This window comes from Episyrphus balteatus, chromosome 2 (assembly GCF_945859705.1).
Source record: "Episyrphus balteatus chromosome 2, idEpiBalt1.1, whole genome shotgun sequence".
NCBI classification, from domain to species: Eukaryota; Metazoa; Arthropoda; class Insecta; order Diptera; family Syrphidae; genus Episyrphus; species Episyrphus balteatus.
This window is the reverse complement of record NC_079135.1, coordinates 110,419,434-110,439,668: the sequence shown is the minus strand read 5'-3', so window position 1 is coordinate 110,439,668 and position 20,235 is coordinate 110,419,434. Positions and strand designations below refer to the sequence as shown.

The window sequence follows — 20,235 nt, the reverse complement described above, 5'->3', positions numbered from 1 at the left end:
AAGTCTTGTCATGTACAAGTGTATAAGTTTAAAATTAATATTTTTAAAGTTATACTTCTTTTCCGGCGTTTGTATCAAAGTGAAATTTTATCTTTTGACAAATGTCAAAATGACATTTACTAATAGCCCTGTTCCTTTGGGAGGTGGTAAAGTACTACTAGTAGTTTACTAGCGATTTTCAATGGAACGCACTTTCAACCAATTCAATACAAATCGTATCTACTCGGGAAGAAGAGCATGAGTAGATGATAGTACTAGATTAACCAAAACATCTACTAGTAGTAAACTACCACCTCCAATGGAACAGGGCTAATATTAACCAATCTAGCGATTATATCAAATTACTATAGTCTGAACCTGCTTAATTTAAAAAAAAGCATTTCTACACGACTACGGAAAAGTTTTGATAAAAGCGAGTTTCAAACGTGTTGAAATTGAAATGTCAGTTGAATTCAAAACTGACACTCAGCATCAACAATGACACGTCCATTCTTAACCCCGAGTGTGGACAAATCAATTTATTACGAATGCTCTTATATTATACACTCTTTTTTCCTTTTACTAAATGTAAAAATAAATACAATTTTGATTAAATATGATTCTAGGCTAATGTTTTACATTCGTACATCATACCCATTTCAAGCTCATACGTCAAAATTTAAATAAGAATCAAACTGAGCTCAATTTTGACGCAACTGGTATGTTTATTCAGATGCTCATACGGATATACATACATAATGTCCGCAATTAAACAAAAAACCTACATATAAATAGAAACCATATTTTTTTTTAAATTTGACATTTAAACAACTTTCAATAATATTCTAATTAGATCTGATTTTGTTTTGTCACGCTAAAATTTTTTTTTTCTTTATTTTGTTGAAAGATGTTAATTTTTTCAAATAAATTCACATTTTGGAAAACAAAAGAGGAAAAAAAAAATATCCGTTAAAAATTAATTATGACAACAATCAGTCACAGATATATTTTTATAGATTTATTCTCTTATGTCACTTTAGTTAGACATTTCTTTAACACTTGGTACTGGCAATAATGATTCACACACCAAACAAACCTACTCACATGTCTGTCTGGCGGTTTTCTTTTTTTTTCAAAAATTTATTTACAACCGCCCGCATCTGCTTAATGAAATCATATTTCATCATCATTTATCACATAATATTCTTAAAAATAAATGCCATTTACCAAACAAATATTAATACAGTAAAATAAGGAGAAAAAAGGGGTAAATCTCGGAATGAATGTTAGTAGAATTTTTTTTTGCTCAATATCTTCCTTTTGCCATTCTATAACATATCTCAAAAGTCTAGAAAAATCTCATGTCCGCTTGTCGGGATTTCAAGGTCAAATCGCGAAATGGAGATTTTCAATATTAGCAAAAATAGGCTATGGTATTATATACACATATGATACATGATTTCAAGGTATTTTTTAATGCTGATTCCAAAAAATCTAAAATCAAGACAATCTGACGTCTCTGGAAAAAGTTATACCTGTTTTTCATCTGTCAACTCATATTATTATAACAGTTGCAAACTTACTGCCGAAAAACCCTTAAAAGTTATGGTAGATGAACCAAATTTTGCATGAAGATTTTAGAATCCATCATTATTAAAAATCAAAACAATCCATTACAAAAAATATATATACCTACGAAATAATGGTATTTTTTGATCGAGGGGCAAATTTTAGGATATGCGTTAAAGAAGATTCTTGTTCATCTTAGGAATAAGTGCTAATAGGCTAATTTTTTCATTTTAATCTTTGTTTGGATATTCTTTAACTACCCTCAAAAATTTAAAAAAATCTCATGTCCGCAAGTCCTAATTTTCTTGGTTTGAAAATAAGGTGCAGATTTTAAAAAATTAATAAGAAAAGTTTAAATTTTTATATGTATACCAACATAAGCGACATGATTTAAAGGTATTTTTTAACACTTATTCCAACAAAACTCACAAACAAGTCAACCTGACCATCCCTGAAAAGTAATGCACCTAATTCATGTTGATCTGACACAAATATCTGAAGTGTAGTTTTTCAATTTTTTTAAATCTGCACCTTATTTTCAAACCAAGAAAATTAGGACTTGCGGACATGAGATTTTTTTAAATTTTTGAGGGTAGTTAAAGAATATCCAAACAAAGATTAAAATGAAAAAATTAGCCTATTAGCACGTATTCCTAAGATGAACAAGAATCTTCTTCAGTGCATATCCTAAAATTTGCCCCTCGATCAAAAAATACCATTATTTCGTAGGTATATATATTTTTTGTAATGGATTGTTTTGATTTTTAATAATGATGGATTATAAGGTGCAGATTTTAAAAAATTAATAAGAAAAGTTTAAATTTTTATATGTATACCAACATAAGCGACATGATTTAAAGGTATTTTTTAACACTTATTCCAACAAAACTCACAAACAAGTCAACCTGACCATCCCTGAAAAGTAATGCACCTAATTCATGTTGATCTGACACAAATATCTGAAGTGTAGTTTTTCAATTTTTTTAAATCTGCACCTTATTTTCAAACCAAGAAAATTAGGACTTGCGGACATGAGATTTTTTTAAATTTTTGAGGGTAGTTAAAGAATATCCAAACAAAGATTAAAATGAAAAAATTAGCCTATTAGCACTTATTCCTAAGATGAACAAGAATCTTCTTCAGTGCATATCCTAAAATTTGCCCCTCGATCAAAAAATACCATTATTTCGTAGGTATATATATTTTTTGTAATGGATTGTTTTGATTTTTAATAATGATGGATTCTAAAATCTTCATGCAAAATTTGGTTCATCTACCATAACTTTTAAGGGTTTTTCGGCAGTAAGTTTGCAACTGTTATAATAATATGAGTTGACAGATGAAAAACAGGTTTTACTTTTTCCAGAGACGTCAAATTGTCTTGATTTTAGATTTTTTGGAATCAGCATTAAAAAATACCTTAAAATCATGTATCATATGTGTATATAATACCGTAGCCTATTTTTGCTAATTTTGAAAATCTCCATTTCACGATTTGACCATGAAATCGCGACAAGCGGACATGGGATTTTTCTAGACTTTTGAGATATGTTATAGAATGGCAAAAGGAAGATATTGAGCAAAAAAAATTTCTACTAACATTAATTCCGAGGTTAAACCCTTATTTGACTGGATTAATGTACTTTACTATTATACTCTTATAAATGATTAATTTCTCGTTAAAATATTATGTGTATGGAAATTTTGAATAAATTGCCATTATGTAGCCGGTACTATACTTGTTAAATTGTTTTAATGGACATGTGACTCTTTGAAGTATAATCCTTATTCTGAAACAGCTTAACCTACACAATCCAATTTGAGTAAACAAACAAATCAATATGAACTATATTATATAATGTGTGCATGTATTTGTAAAAAGCCAACGTGAATTTAACGTTGAACTGAGGTTTTATACTTTATGGATTGTTTGGTATTACTACTAGACGGACAGGCGGACACAATCTTCATGTTGTCCCATATATTTTTAACTTATTATTCATCCGTTTTGTATTGAGTCATGTTTTATTTTTAAGTAAGAACATGTGCTTGTCGTAAGATTTGCAGGCATTATTACGAGTAGGAAATTAAAATTGGTCATACTCAATGTACACAATCGCTGACGGATAAGCGTGCAAAACAAGAACAAATGTATAATGTTCTTGTTCTTTATTTGAGAGATAAATCTGTCAGAAAAAGAGAACTCTCCAAAGTGTTGTAAGTTAAACACTCTCAAAAGTGTTTTAAGTTAAACACTTTGGAGAGTTCTCTTTCCAACCATAGTTAACTATCTTAAAGCCAGAACTATAATTGGCGGATGGAGTCGGATGCTACTGTCAATTGTTGTTGTTTTCCATAAGTTTTCATCCGACGAGTGCGCTCGCATTAGCTTCCGACTCCATCCGCCAATTATAGTTCTGGCTTAAGTGTCATTGTTAGGAGTATTTTTTTTTACGAATCATTCCAGGAACGTACGCTCTTAAGCAGTGTTCATGTTCATAGTGTAGATCAACACTCTCAGTTATGAAGGGACGTGTCATCGTTTATGTTGAAGGTCAGTAAAATTTCAGTTTTTAATTAAACTGACAGTTTTGTTAAGTTCAGAAAAAACTGGGCCACCCTATTGGTCAACTTGCCCATATTGACTCCACTTTATTGGCCAAGCGTTTTGACCATAATAAAAATAACATAATCAGCTCTTTTGTGAGTTTCATGTGGAAATTTTTCCACCCGAAATTTTTTTGTTCGCCCGGAATGGGAAAAAGCTATTTCGAGTTTCAACCAAAAGAAATTAGCATTTTTCGCTATGCGGTTGCTATGGGAACTAAAAGTTTCTCCGTTAGTGCATTAAACAGAATACATTTTTCCCTACTCAGTACCATGCCAAAATAAAAAAAGAAAAAAATGTGAGTTACACCACTTGTGCTTTGAAGGGCTCATGTGTCACTAACCAAATAGACGTTCTACTCAGTTTCGTTAACTTTCGCAAAATTAATCAAGGGCCATTGAAACACCTCGAACTAACGTAAATGTCGAATTTGAAATTCGACTCAACCAAGTTTACATATCGTTGCCAAATAAAATAGTAATAAAAACTCTCGAAAACAAAATGTATATCAATTTAATAATTAAATTAGAAATGACACTTGGTTTGACATTGTTCAAGTTACCGGAATCTGTTATGGTTACTTTTTGTTATAATGATAATTTTCAGCAACTTTTCGTTCTGTTTTGACATTAACCTAGCTTGGTAATGTGTAATATATAGGTTGCGTTGGGCCTTAAAACCTTTCGTTAACTCTTTCAATGAAGTAGATTTTAATTTTTCGTTAAGTTTTGTTATTTGTTTTTCAGTGGGACAACAACTTTTATAAAAGAGAAACTAACATGAGCAGGGCGATTAGCAAAATATGCTACGAAAACAGTCGTATGGGAAGAGTTTAAAAATAAAAAAATACTTGAAAAAGAAACAAAACTGTATGCTCTCAGAACTTTGCCAAAGATTTGTTTTTTTTTTCGTAAAATGTTGTGTAAATGTTACTACTTGACGGAATGTCACGTAAAAGCCCCACAAACCTAATGTTACCACATAAATTACTGCCTGCTAAGTGCTAATATATTCTTGTCACAATTGATGAGCTGCCATATCGTCTGTCAAATAATATTGAGAATACAATATTATGAATGATAAATTTATATGCATATTGAGTTACAAAAAAAACATCATAATTGCGCAAATTCCTGTAGATCACTTAAAATTAAACGTTTTTTTTTTTTAAAGTACAGTTTTCTGCTTTTGAAAGTTTACTTACTATTGCACCTTTTGTTGAATTTTGACTATTCAGATCTTTGTTTGCAATTGTTTTTTCTGTCTTTGCAGCTCTTAAAATGTCAAATTGTCAAAACTCTTTTTTTTTTCGATTCGAAAGGAGAAAAAAAACTTAACGAAGAATATTCTTTCTTAGTTTGATCATATCCCTTTATATTATACACCTTAAAATAAATAATATATAAAATAAAATATTTTTGACAATTCAAACAATTGTACGTGAAATGACTTAATTATCAATTTCAAATTCTGTCAAACAAACATTTTTGTTGTACTCGTATTGAGTACCAAGTTGGACATCGAAAGATATCGAAACAAATTTCACTTTCAATAAAGTGTATGTTATCAACCTAAAGTTTATTTTAGGTTTCATCAATTATTACCATTGTGATGATGATTCCATACTAATTAATAACATATTATAATTTACTAATAATAAACTATTATTACAATGATTTATTACCAAATAACAATTTTGTATGCCAATAAAAAAATAAGCCTGTACAATGTACAATATGAATATGAAGTAATTATAGCTATTTTTTTTCCCTTCAGAGTAAATTGATTAGATAACACAGTTAACAAAAAAAAACTTTTGCTTTTTTTTCTGTCATCATGCTTTGAACACTTTTATGACGCATTGTCATTGTATTTTTGTGTTGTTGAAATGGACGTTGAAATATTTCAAGGGAAGTTTTAAAAAAAAAAGTTTCATTGAGAATTTTTTGCTTCCATGAAAATTTTATAATAAATTATTATTTTTTTTTTTTTTTTGCTATTTTGTATAATATGTTGACGGAAGTTAATTGAGTGAAAAGTTGAATTTTAATTTTTCCAATGATTAATTTGTTTAAAGCATTTTATGAGCAGGTCCGGGAAGATGTACTTTTGTTGATGTAAATTTTTAATTTTAGAACATTTTTGATGAATTTTAATAATTTCTCTCTAGTTTATAAAGTGAAATGAATTCATAAAGTAGATATTACGTGTTACACTTGCACTCCACCTGTAACAATTCAAGTGAAACACTTGACGTATAAAAATATTACAATTTATACTTCACTTGTCTGTGTAGCACCTTAAGTCTAACATTTAGTGTTACACATCACTTGTAACATTTCACGCGAAGACATCGTTCTTTATCGAACATGAGTTGGCGTGGTTCCTTGGGCAGGGTACTTTCCGCCAGACTTTCGTAAGCGACATGGCGCTTACGATATTTTAGTTTACAGAAAAACTTTTCCTAGTTTTTTTTTCGTACACGTATTGGAGCCGATGCTGGTGTGATAATATGATAATAATATAATGATATCAAAAAAAAAAAAATGTATTGGTACGAATACAAGTAAATCATATGGCATATGGCGCACCCATAATAAGGGATTATTCATTTTCGTTCAGTTTTGTTGTCGGAAGTTAAATGCGCTCCCTATCGCATTTTATGGAAATATGAAAGCTGACTGCATGTTTCACTTTCTATTCCCATTGAAGAAACGGGTCATTCATTTTTGACATTATCTTTTGCCTCCGTCTATTATAGTGGCGGAGTATTTAGTTTCGTTCAGTTTTTCTTTTCGGACGTTAAGCGCCCACCGTATCGCAAATAAGGACGTAAATATGACATTTGACAACTCACGAACAGAACGAAAAGAAAAATTTCATCCGTTTATTAAAAATGTTGTTACAGAACATAGGTGTAGGATTTTTTATACTTTTTCTTTTCAATGAGTTTCTTAAATATTTTTGTTAGTGGCGTTTTCATTATGGAATTTCAAGTATTTCTTTCTAAGAAAATGTTATCTCAGTAGAGATTTTAATTTTATATGGGATTCCTTCATAATTGGCTCATAGCTATACTTTTTAACAAAGTCATAAAATACTTGTTAATAACTATGACGCTTTCAACAAGCGATTGCCAACAATAATTACATATGAGTTTATCACGAAAAATTAAGGCATTATATTGAAGCTACGTGTTCGAGTTGTTATTTCATAATTTATTTAAAGATAATAGTACCTGGGTGACCGAGCTTTGCTCGGTATCTTTAAATGTTATAACTTTCAGTAAAAAAAGTCAAATGTAAACAGCAATTTTTTGGAGTGGGTTTGAGTTAGCAATGACCAGTTTTTTCGCGGGTTACAAAACACTTTATAATCCAGTTTATTTACGTTTGAAAACACATACGACGATCAGCAATGGATAGAAGGGTTACAGGAATCTGCATTATCGAAAATGCCTACAGCAATGAGATCCCTTTTTGTTTAAATTTTAATTTACGGGCCAGAAAGTTTTGGATGGTGTACATAAAGTTAATATTTTTTTCAAGTTTAGCCTTGTCGGCAAAGCTTAGTATGAAGAAATACTGTTTTTTATCCCTGTCTCTGTTTTATTTTGTATCAGTGGATGCTTTACTTCTTTCTTTTTTTACTTAGGTATTATGTATTATAAGATTGACATTAGGTCAATGGTGGTGCTTGTTGTGAGTTATTTTATTTGTATACGTTAACAATAGTCGCATTAAAACAAAAGAAAAACGTAAAACAAAGATAATGTGTGATACCAAATTAACAAATTACTTAAAAGTTTCAATACATGATCAAAAGAGTCATGATCTAAAAAATTTTGTTTAGTTATTGTAACAAAAAGAAAAAGAACAATGCGTATAAAATGGAACCATCCCTCAAAATTTTATTGAAATCGTTGAATCTGTCTCCGCGAAAAAAAAAATAATGTATGAGAAAATACTTCCAAAATGTTGTATTTGCCTAGAGGAAAAAACCCTCAAAATTTCATCGAAATCTTTAAAGCAATTACCAAAAAACTTATATGTGAGAAAAATAAGCGTAGCTGTAGGCGGATATTTCTAAAAGTACTTCCAAAACATTTTATTCGGCTAGGGGATCAAACCCTCAAAATTTCATCGAAATCCTTAGTTGTTACCAAAAAAAATTCCATGTTAAAAAAGTGGGTGTGGCAGTGGGCAGATTTTTCCAAAAATACTTTCCAAACTTTTTACTCAATTAGATATACAAACCCTGAAAATTTCATCAAAATCGTTAGAGCCGTTTCCGAAAAAACTTATATGTTAAAAAAGTGGGTGTGGCAGTGGGCGGATTTTTCCAAAAAAAAAACTTCCAAAACTTTTGACTCGCTTAGATAAACAAACCCTGAAAATTTCATCGAAATCGTTAGAGCCGTTCCCGAAAAAACTTATATGTTAAAAAAGTGGGCGTGGCAGTGGGCGGATTTTTCCAAAACTTCTTCCAAAATTTTTTACTCGCTTAGATGAACAAACCCTGAAAATTTCATCGAAATCGTTAGAGCCGTTCCCGAAAAAACTTATATGTTAAAAAAGTGGGCGTGGCAGTGGGCGGATTTTTCCAAAACTTCTTCCAAAATTTTTTACTCGCTTAGATGAACAAACCCTGAAAATTTCATCGAAATCGTTAGAGCCGTTCCCGAAAAAACTTATATGTTAAAAAAGTGGGCGTGGCAGTGGGCGGATTTTTCCAAAACTTCTTCCAAAATTTTTTACTCGCTTAGATGAACAAACCCTGAAAATTTCATCGAAATCGTTAGAGCCGTTTCCGAGATCTCAATTTTATATATATATATATATATATATATATATATATAAACAATTTTAGCTCGTTTAAAGTTATAAGATATACTCATTAACAATAACTTTGTAATGTGTTTTTGGTTAATTTTATCATATTTTTAATATTCTGTTTAATTTAAATTCATATGAACTAGTAAAAATATTTGTTTTTTTTTTTTTTATTATTTTTAGATTTAAACTTGGATAAAGGAAACGAAACTGCATCAACATGAAGCCCAAATCATCATCTGTAAGTATTTATTATACAAATTGTTTTTTTTTTTTTTTTAATTTTAAACAGTTAAACGTCAATTTGCAAACTTTTCTTCTTTAGTTTAATGTCTGAATCAATTATTGTACAAAAACTTAAGCTGAACACGCCTTCAGTATCGAAAAACTCTGACCAAAAATAAAAAGTAATCAAACATACTTTTTATGAATTTAAATAGCCATTTGGGTGTAGAAGTATCAACACACTCCCTTTATATATCTTGGCATAAAAACCATAGATAAATTATATTATTTCAAAGATCAGGGATGCAAAATGACATTTCTCTTAAAACTATGTACTTAAGACTACTAAAATAGAGGCAATTGTATAGAAATCAATAATTTTTCTCATGAGTAAATTAATAAAAAAATACAGTGCTGCTAAAAACATTCCGGATTTTTTTGTGTTTTTCATCAATTGAAATGTTATAATACAAAACTGGTACAAAATATTGTTTTAATATTTTTTCTAGGTCGTTAATATATTAGTTAAGCAATTTCAACAAAAAAAATGATCTTTAATACATACAAAAATTTTAGAAATTTTAAAATGAAGTAAAGTCAGAATTTCAGCTGTGAAGAACTAACCGGATTTTTTAAAGTTAATTTTCAAAGTGAATATTTTGCTCAGTAACCTTTTTTTTGAAGACTGCTTGGCACCAACGAGACTTGGACTAGGCCAAATAAAATAAAATAGAACTAGAAATATGCTCCCAGTCATTTTTCAAAGCTACAAGTACGTTAGTTGCTGAAATGGGCTTTTTATTTTCTACTCGTCACTTAAAGATGGCCCACAAATTTTTAATCGGGTTCAAGTCGGCTAATTTTTACGGTTATTCTAAGCAAGGAGTATTGTCTGCCCCAAACTTCTGTTTAATGGGCTTTTAAGAATTTTTGACATCATAACTTGCAGAAAGAGGCGACGTAAAGGCATTTATTTCTCCTTTAATGGAGCCATTATCGACTCCAACATCTCTCTATTTTGGAAATGATCCATAATTCCGTTGATTTTGTGAAACGGGCTAAAGCCTGCAGCTGAAAAAACCCAAACCATCACTGATCCTCTGCTGTGCTTCACGATAGGGAGCATATTTTTTTGGTTTCAAACATGTCCATGTTTGAACCATTTCACGACCGGAATAAAACAAGCTAAAATTGCTTTTATCACTGAAAAGCATATTTTTGCGTTTTGTTATCGAGCAACTCAGATGTTTTTTGGGAAATACAACCATGATGAAGTATTTTTATTTTCAAATTTTAAGTGTTCCTTAAGATCCTTTCATTGCCTACCTTTTTAGACAATGCTTAGTATAAAGAAATGGTCTTTTTCCGAGCCGAAAGTCATAAAGACCAAATCTCTCAAATCCTTTCTAACTGTACTTGATGTTGAAAACAGATTAAGCTCCTCACAAATCGTTTTAGAAGCCGCAAAAGGATTTTTTATCAAAAAACTCTTTATTCGCCTATCAGTTTTTAGGGATATTTTGTAATGGCATCCACCCAATTGATCTACTTCAACTAATTTTTCACTTTTTTACATTTTGACGATATCAAACTCACTTGACGTTGCAATTTTCAACATCCCAAAGGGATAATATTTTGTTTTATTTCGGCTTGAAAATGTTCTACAACTCAATAACGAATTTGATGACTATAATGCGTTTTTTCCGTTATTCCATTTAATAATTTATACAATTCACAAAGCTAACAACTTTGTTTGTCACTGCAAACAAAAATTGTATTGAAGTGACGCTTAAAACCGTTACCTCAACAACGGGAATCGAAATCCTTGAAAAATCCGGTTAGTTTTTCACAGCTGAAATTCTGACTCTACTTCATTTTTCAATTTTTAAATTTTTTGTATGTATTAAAGATCATTTTTTTCTGTTGAAATTACTTAACTGATATATTAACGACCTAGAAAAAATATTAAAACAATATTTGGTACAAGTTTTGTATTATAACATTTCAATTGATGAAAATCACAAAAAAATCCGGAATGTTTTTAGCAGCACTGTATATCAAAATATTTTATTTCCAAAAACGTTATAAGAATAAATAGGTTAACGGATAGAATCCATTGCATCCGTTGAATTGACGTATTCAAATAGTAGCTCGAAAATATATACACGTCCTCATGTGAGGCGATAAAAAGGCGTCGGACACAACCGGGGTACTTTATCGAGCTGTCACCTGAATCCACTGTTAAGTTTTTTGGTTATGCCTATTTAGCAGATAGCGCTAAATTTTAGCTCCCATACAAATTATCGAAAAAATTTATCTGAGCAAAAACGTATCCCATACAAACTATCGATAGTTTGTATGGGAATTTTATCTCGGCTAAAATTTAGCACGATCTGCGTACCAGGCCTTACGAGTAAAACAGATTTTCGATTTGAAGTCGGTTTGGACTTTTGGACATTAAGAATATCTGATACAAAAATCAAACGTGAACAATGGATGCATACCTTTTTTTAGTACATTTTGATTACGTTTTAAGAACTTTTTGTTTTTTGTGTACATAATTTGAACGAGTGAGTGAGTGAAAAATATATTATATTGTTTACTCATTCACTCGTAATGTGATTTTTCACTGGAAACATGTTGTACTGATCTGTATTCATTTTGAATGCATTACAAATTAGAAAGAAAGAAGTCCGGGCTTACAAACAAATGTTTTTTTTTTTGTACAATGAGGATTTTAAACCAAAACATTATTTCGGTTCATCATGGAACATATTTTTTAATTTTAATCATCATTCTACTAACTTGCTAAAATAGTGGGTGTAATCGCATCCTTAAGAGACAGTCTTTGAAGTCTTTGTGTTTTAGTTGACTCAAGAAACAAACATAGCAATATCGATATGTTGACACTTTTATTTTCCTTCATTTATGTAGGCCAAACATAAAAATTACATTTGTTTGTGAAATAGAACACCACCCCTCTTCAAGAGAAATAGATATTATGACTACATGACAAGTATTGAACTGAACAATAATGTATGTACATTTGTTAAGAAATCATTTATCAGGTGACCTGTGGATGGGCAACTTAGTCACATGTAAGCTGACTTAGCAATCAATATGTTAAACAAAGACGTCATCATACGCACGTTTTCTAGTAGAATATTCTTTTGTTGCAAATTGGTGGTATTTCAAAAAAAAAAGTCAGGGAACCAAAACAAAACCTTGTTTTAATACCACCCCACCAACGACAACAGTCACCTACATATCCCACACCCACCCTTCATCTCTCTTAACCATCCTCAACATGGAACTTATTGTGTTTTCTTAGTGAGTCATTACCAACAGTGTAAGTACAAATAATTGTGAGGGGTATATGAGGGTGTCAGTAGGCCAGTGGGTTTAGAAGATAAAAAATAAAAAAAAAAAAAACACTACCACCCTGCCTAACAAAAGAACTACCTCTTCGTACTTGTCGTACCTTTTCATATGAAATAACCTAAAAAAGAAAATAGAAAAAAAACCCGTAAAAATGCTAGCGTCCTCTCCTTAGTATGTCAAACAACTACCTACTGAACGGTCGTAGATTTAAAAAAGCTTCGGAAAATAGCAAAGTTTTTTTGATTTTTCAAGACAACTTATTTTGAGTCACATTTTTGAAAACCAATTTTGTCAAAATGGTCGTACATGAGAATAATCGGGTACATATTCGACATAGTAGCAGCTTGAAACATAAAACGGTTAGTTTTTGAAAACTAAACACAAAATATTTGTATTTTTGATTTTCGTGTTTTGTGCTGAAACGTTTCATTCAATGCTGAAAATCCATTAAACTCGTAATAAATCATTTATTTATAATATTTACATAAATAAACACATAAAATAAACTAAATATATCCGTTAAATGAGACCCATTTCGCAATGAAGCTGTACAATAAATTTTCCGGGCGTGGTGGTGCAGATAATACTACTGTAAGCCGTTTCTACGATATATGTGTACAAAATTCTCACTTTTATTTTTACTAAATGCACACAACTTATCTTTGTTTTTTTTTTTTTTCTAATCGCTTAAAGTCCAAGTTGGTTTAAATGGTTTTTTTTTTTTTTTTGGGAGAAGTTACGATGTCTGCAAAACAAAATTAATAGGACCCAAATAGATCAACTTATTTTTTTTTTTTTTTTATTTAAAGTTTTTAATGTTAATATTTTCAGTGTATAACGGATTTAACTTAAAGAACTTTCTAAATCTTTCTGAAGTGAAAGTAATTAATTTAAATTTTCAGAATTTTTTCTTTGGTTTGTACAAAGCATTATATGTGTTGCCTGGTTATTTGTTAAAGAACTTTACTGCCTTCACACAAAAACTAAATCAATGAGCATGTTGCAACTTCTGCATCTTTATTTACAAAAACAAACTCGACTCATTTTCGATCCCGCTCTTACTTCTTCACCAAAGAAACAAGAAATTTCGAAATATTCTACATTCGTACCTAGAATGAGTAGTTTTAAAAATCACAAAAACCGTAATTGACCTTATCAGAATTGTGAAGCACTTCCCGTTATTGTAGAAATTTAAAATTTCACAGTGATCTGATGAGTTATGACTACTGCTGAGTCTTGTGATAGATTTAAAAAAATTCGAGTTTTTTTCGTTTAATAGGCTTGGTAACATTAAGGATTGAATGATGGATGATTCTATGTGCTCGAAAGAATCACGTATTTTTAGGATTTTTTTTTGTATTTTATTGAAAAAATATGATAAACAAAACTTCTTAAGTGTTATATTAAGGCATTATATTAAAGTGTAATAAAAAAATTTTCATAGAAAAATATTACAAAATGTTTTCACTGCAGTGAATATCTGCACGCCCCCTGTAAAATTCCTGGTAACCCATTATACTAAGGAATAAAATTAAATTTTGAAATTTCTTAACTCAGGAGAATATAGGTAATGCTTCTAGGTATCTACATCTTAGACTAATAGAACTTCTAAATTGAATTAAAAAACATAGAAGAAAAAAGAGATTTTTTAAGGAATGGCCTTTAAATTTCAAAAATAAATCCAAATCTATGATATTCACTATTACACAAAGAAAAAATTAGTCATTTTTAACTATTTTTTAACTATTTTTTAACTATTTTTTAACTATTTTCATACTTAAAATCGGGATAACTATTTTGGATTTGGATTTATTTTTGACATTTGACAATTTTACATCCAGATGTATTTTTTAAACTAGTGAATAATATGGCCGTAAGAGATCTTTCTTATTTAGGCGCTCACTGTCCAGCAGAGTTGGGAAATAATGATTTCTTTTTGTAATTAATTACAGATTTCATTTCAATTACATGTAATTAGTAATTGAACATTTTTCAATTACAATTACAGGTAATTGTAATTGAAAAAAAACATACTCCCATTACTTGTAATTGTAATCGAAAAAGTTCAATTACTATACAGATGTAATTGAAAAAAGTAATGGATTCGAAAGTAATTGAAATGAAAAACAGTTTTAATTACATTTTTCTGTAATTGATTACTTAAATTGTAATTCATTACATGTTTTTATAAATTACACTGGCCAACATTTTTAAATTTTTTTTTTATTTTGCACATAGATTTATATAAAATTTTATGGATTTGGGTTCACAATCCCCAAAATTCGCATTGGTTTTCTACCAGCAGTTGAAATACTTAATTTTTCACATTTGGGGACATGTTCATTCGTGTTTTTAAGTTTCGTGTATTTTAGGCGTTTATAAAAATTTTCCAGAAAAATGTAAATCACACCTAAAGTATTTGGGCTCAGTGAGCTTAAAATTTGCATTGGTTCCTTTCTGAAAGCTCTAATTTTGGAGATATATTTTAATTTTTCATATTTTTTTTTTATCACATACGTTTTTATGTTGTCCTGGAAAAATTTCTATCAAATGTAATTAATACAGTCAAATAAGGTGAAAAAAGGAATAAACCTCGGAATGAATGCTAATAGAAATTTTTTTTGCTCAATATCTTCGTTTTGCCATTCTATAACTTACCTCAAAAGTCTCGAAAAATCATTATAATAGTTGCAAACTTACTAGAAGAAAACCTTTAAAAATTAATAGAGTAACCAAATTTTGCATGAAGGTGTCGTATATTTACAAAATTAGCATCACATTAGTATTGAATTGTCGTTAAAAATGAGTTTACGACAGACTCATTTTGAATAAGAACCAAGATATTTTGAAAACCAAAACAAATAACAAAAAAAATAATGAGATATCTCACAAAAAATTCTATTATAAATTTGAAAAAAACTTCTTCGCTGTGTTTTTTTAATAACGAAAACCTTAAAATGCGATTTTCCAGAATACCAAAATTGGCCATTAAGACAAAAAAATTCTCGGGTGACGATATGACAATTTGGAATCGTCATTTCATACCATGAATTAAGTTTTGAAGGTCTTGTTAAATATTCTACGAATCTTCTTTCAGTGCAGTTTTTATTGATTTTCAGTATTTACCAGGGGCGTGTTTCGGAGCTTATTACCTCAACTACATTTACTACATCAGCAACCTCAAAAATCATTAGTTGAGTCCGATTGACCGTCCGAAAAATTGCTTCGAAAAGTCCAACAGGCCGCCGCAATTAATGTTTAAAATGATTGATGTAGCTGATGTAAACAATGAAGTAAGCTCTGAAATAGGTCCCAAGTAGTAAGCCCAAGTAGTAAGTAATAACCTCTTGAAGATATTTTGAAGCCACTCTAACACTTTTCATGGCATCTTATGACAAAACATATTAATTCCGTACCATTTACAAATTATCTCGTAAAATGTAATTGAAGAAAAACATTCAATTAATTACATTTTTGTGTAATGATTACTTTAAAAAGTAATCATTACTGTTTTTTTGATAATTACTTTTGTTTTCAATTACATAAAAGTAATTGAATTACAAGTAATCGACAATTTTCAATTACATGTAATGGGTAATTGAAGAACTTCAATTACTCATTACATGTAATTGAAAAAAATGTTGCACATTTCCATTACATGTAATTGTAATTAAAATTTTTTCGAATCATTACTTCCCAACTCTGCTGTCCAGGATGGATCACGGCCTCAATCAGAAAGCCTCTCCTTCTTCTTCTTCTTCTCCATTATCGACGATAGTCATGATCTCGGATGGGGTCACAACTCTCCCACTCTACTGCTTCACACTACGGCTCCGCATGTGGGGTTCGCCGAATCAGAAAGCCTCTCCAGCCAAACATAATTCAAAATTGTAGGCAACAAGAAAAATTAACAAAATCATATGCGAGAGATAAGGGATTAAAGCAATTTTAGCAAGAGGCAATTGGCTGTTAGTATTATAAATGCAATTTAGGTAGCAAGTAGCAAATAAGATTAATTGTGCAAGCTAAGTTACATTAGGTGGAGAAATAAATGATATTAAATTACAAATAAATGAATTTAAAACTAAATAAATGACATTAAGTACAGAACAGCATTATTCCTCATTTAAAATGTCAAATGAATATAATTCGTCCCTCAAGCATGTAACAAAAAAAAAACGACGTTCTCAAATTTTGGCTAAACCTATAAACCCAAAATCAAAATAATGATGTTTCTAAAAAAAATTTTTTTGTTTTGAAACCACAAAGAAATCTGATTAATTTTCTACTATTCTATGTGGCAGACTTTTGTCTGTGAAGTTGGAGAACTTATTATTTTTATTCTCCTATAATCTTGTTCAAATTCAGCTAAGGTTGGTTCTTCATTTTTGAAAGACGTTAAATTGAAAAAAAAAAAAAAAAAAAAAAACAATAACATACTTACGAGTATGCATTTCGTTGTAGAATTTTCGCTAAACAACAATGAGAAAAAAAAGGTTATTTTTTTTATATTTTATAAAAAGTCTGTAAGCAACTTAAATTTCAAAAATTAAAGACAGTCTCAGCTAAAAAACAATATATCTAGGGCTATTTATTGAGCTTCCACTAAATTTTGAAATTTGTCGTTTTAGTTAACAGCGTGGTTAAACTATTGACGCCTTTAAGAATACATCATTTAATTCAAAATTCTTTAGGAAATTTTCGAATTTGAAAAGTTAGAGACAGTGTCAGCTAAAAAACAATCCATCTTATGCTGTATGTATATTTCAATGAATTGCATTCCTCAATATTCTTAAACAGAGTAAAAAACATTAAATAAACAAAACTTATGAAGGGTTAAACTATTTTGTTTGCCTTTTTTTTAAAATTTAAGCATCATCACGAATTACATTATGTAAGTTACCTTTTCAATACAAGTAAAATCAGGAATTCGGGCGACTTAGTTTTTTGTCGATCCTATAATATTCATTATTAGCGGTGTCATTGTGTTGACATTTTAAAATTTCAAAAAAGAAGTTGAATAATGGTTTCGAAACTATTTCCGTTCACCTCCTTTTTTGTGATACACTTATGTAGGTTTCTATTTAAAATAGCTAACCTAATTGTGCAATAAAATTAGCGAGGATTCAAAGACATTAGATCACTGTTAAATATAAGAGCATGCGAAAAGTAACCTCTAATCTGGTAAACCACACTGTTACACAACTGTCAAGTGGGACTTAGAAGCTTGTTTTTCAAGAATAGCACCGCCCTAAATATATTACGCAATCTTTTTATCGGGCTTTAATTAAGTAGTAATCGATTTAAGGAGTGCACACTACTTATTATATTTTTCTTTATTTGTCTGCCTAGTAAAAATAGAAGGACGAAAAATAAAAAATTAAATCTAAAATTTTATTTTATTATTTTTTTTAAATTTTAGTTTTCATAATTTAAATTCCGACTGCATTAATCTAAAACCTTAGATTTTAGATCGATTTTGTGTTTTTTTTTTTAATTCCAAAAGCAAACAATTTTCAAAACCAAATACGCCCAATGGAAGTTCATTTGTCGTTTTGGCCTTATATTTTGCCATCAATATAAGTGCATATATGCAAATTATTGCTGAATTAAAAAAAAAAAATAAAAATAAAATCTGTTCACTTGGATTGCATTTGTACCACCTTCGTCGTTGATGCCGCCCACGATTCATTGAGTGTAGATATATATTTTTTTTTTCTTTTCTTATTACTATGGCTTCTCATTGCCTCTCGTTCGTTTTCGAATTTGTTAGTTTTTTCTTTCTCTCGAAAACATTAACCCCAAAAGCTAATTGGATTTGGCAACCATCATCAAGAAGAATATATTGTTGTAGGTGATAGTTGGTCACACTATCAATGAATTTGTTTTTTTTTTTCTATTTAGGTACTCGTATATCGGGTAAAGTTAATTAGTTATTTTCGTCACAATTGTTATAATTACGAATCTAACTTCATTACCAATAAAAATGCGCGTCTATGTATTTCTGGTTTTTTTTTTGTCCTAATGAGAAATAGAAAACTTAACTTAGACATTATTTCCTATCACGTGCCAAGTAACCGTGACTGACTTTCTAGAAGAGAGAGATGTTGATGATGATGATGTCCAAGACAACTTAGGTACCACACGACGGACTTTGAAGACGACGAAGACAACGCCGACAGTGACAAATGATAAACTGAGAAAGTTTTCTTTCATCGTATTTTGTAAAAAAAAAAATATGTTAACAACCACACCCATTGGTGCATGTTTTTTTGTTGTTGTTTTTGGTTTTTGTTATGATAAATGAGTTAAAAGAAGATCATGTTGATGATGATGAATATAACTGGAATTTCTAATCAGAGATTATAATTTTTCTTAATTTTTCTCTTTGCAGCTAAATGTCCGAGTTACCACAATGGACGCCGAGTTGGAGTTCGCCATACAGACGACTACCACCGGCAAACAGCTATTCGATCAAGTTGTTAAGACAATTGGCCTACGTGAAGTTTGGTTCTTTGGATTGCAATATACCGATTCGAGGGGTGATCTAACATGGATAAAATTATACAAAAAGGTAAGGATATATTAAAAGCAATAATGTTTTTATATTTAAATTTTCTTTTCCACTTATTTCATTAATTTATCTTAATACTAAATTTTGTCATATACTGGCCCATTTTACACACACCTGGCAATCGGTTAAAGGGCACCGAGTACCCGGCTCTTTCGAAAACATAAAAAACCGGGTAGTCGATGCCGGTTAAACGTCCGGCTGTGTGTAAAATGGACCTAACTGAGATTATAAGTTCAATAGAAGTTTTAATTAAAAAAAATTTCATCTTATTGACATGACACATAATACAAATTTAAACAATAAATCTGCACCAGTGCGATTGAAACATTAAGCATTAACGTTGGGTCCTTTGATTGTAAGACGATTGCTGATGAGTTACAATAAAAATCGCAAGCATATCCTCAGCTTTTGTTGATTTATTTATTTTGTGGAAACACATGTTATCTTCTAAAGAAACCGACGTTTGTTATTTCCAATCACGTTATGCTTTTTCTTTTACACGTTCATTTTGATTGATTACTCCATTTCTCCATTAAAGATAAGTCAACAATTAATATTGCATTTTTCACGTTGTACATACATACTTTGCAACCATAAATTATATTCACAGCAGGTTAAGCTGTGATTTAAAATAAAACTCTTTGGTGTGAATAATGAAAAGTGATTGATCAATAACAGATACAATTAAGTCTCTCGATCATCGACTTAATTTATCGTATCTGCTCTTTTTTGTATCGCTATTCTCCAACGAAATAGTAGACGTTATCCTCTACTAAAACTTTTCCAAAAAAATGCCCTTGACCTCAATTTTTTTTTTAAATTTTTAGTAATTTTAAAAGAATTAAAAAAAAAATTTTTCTCTCAGAAAAACATACAACATCGATAAACTGTTGTTTCTCTTTTTAATTTACCTAAAAAATTCAAATCGTAGCATGCATAACTGCATTATATTCAGAAAAATTTGGCCAATCTCTAACAATTTGAGAAATAATGATTTACTCGTCAGATTTTAAAAATTGCAATAATCACTTTTGTAAGTTGACGAAACATATGGAAATTTCAAGAAA

The 20,235-nt window shown here is 30.0% G+C and overlaps 1 protein-coding gene across 3 annotated transcripts in view; it reads left to right on the top strand.

Annotated features, from left to right (window-relative positions):
• The window catches only part of LOC129912656 (moesin/ezrin/radixin homolog 1), a 53,902-nt gene that overhangs the window by 28,270 nt on the left and 5,397 nt on the right, over positions 1–20,235 (top strand). For all 3 annotated transcript variants that reach the window (XM_055991001.1, XM_055990999.1, XM_055991002.1), the window contains exons 2-3: positions 9,172–9,229; positions 18,989–19,168. In XM_055991001.1, coding sequence (XP_055846976.1) covers positions 9,209–9,229; positions 18,989–19,168 — 201 coding nt within the window. In that variant the 5' untranslated portion in view covers positions 9,172–9,208. The remainder of the gene's footprint in view (positions 1–9,171; positions 9,230–18,988; positions 19,169–20,235) is intronic.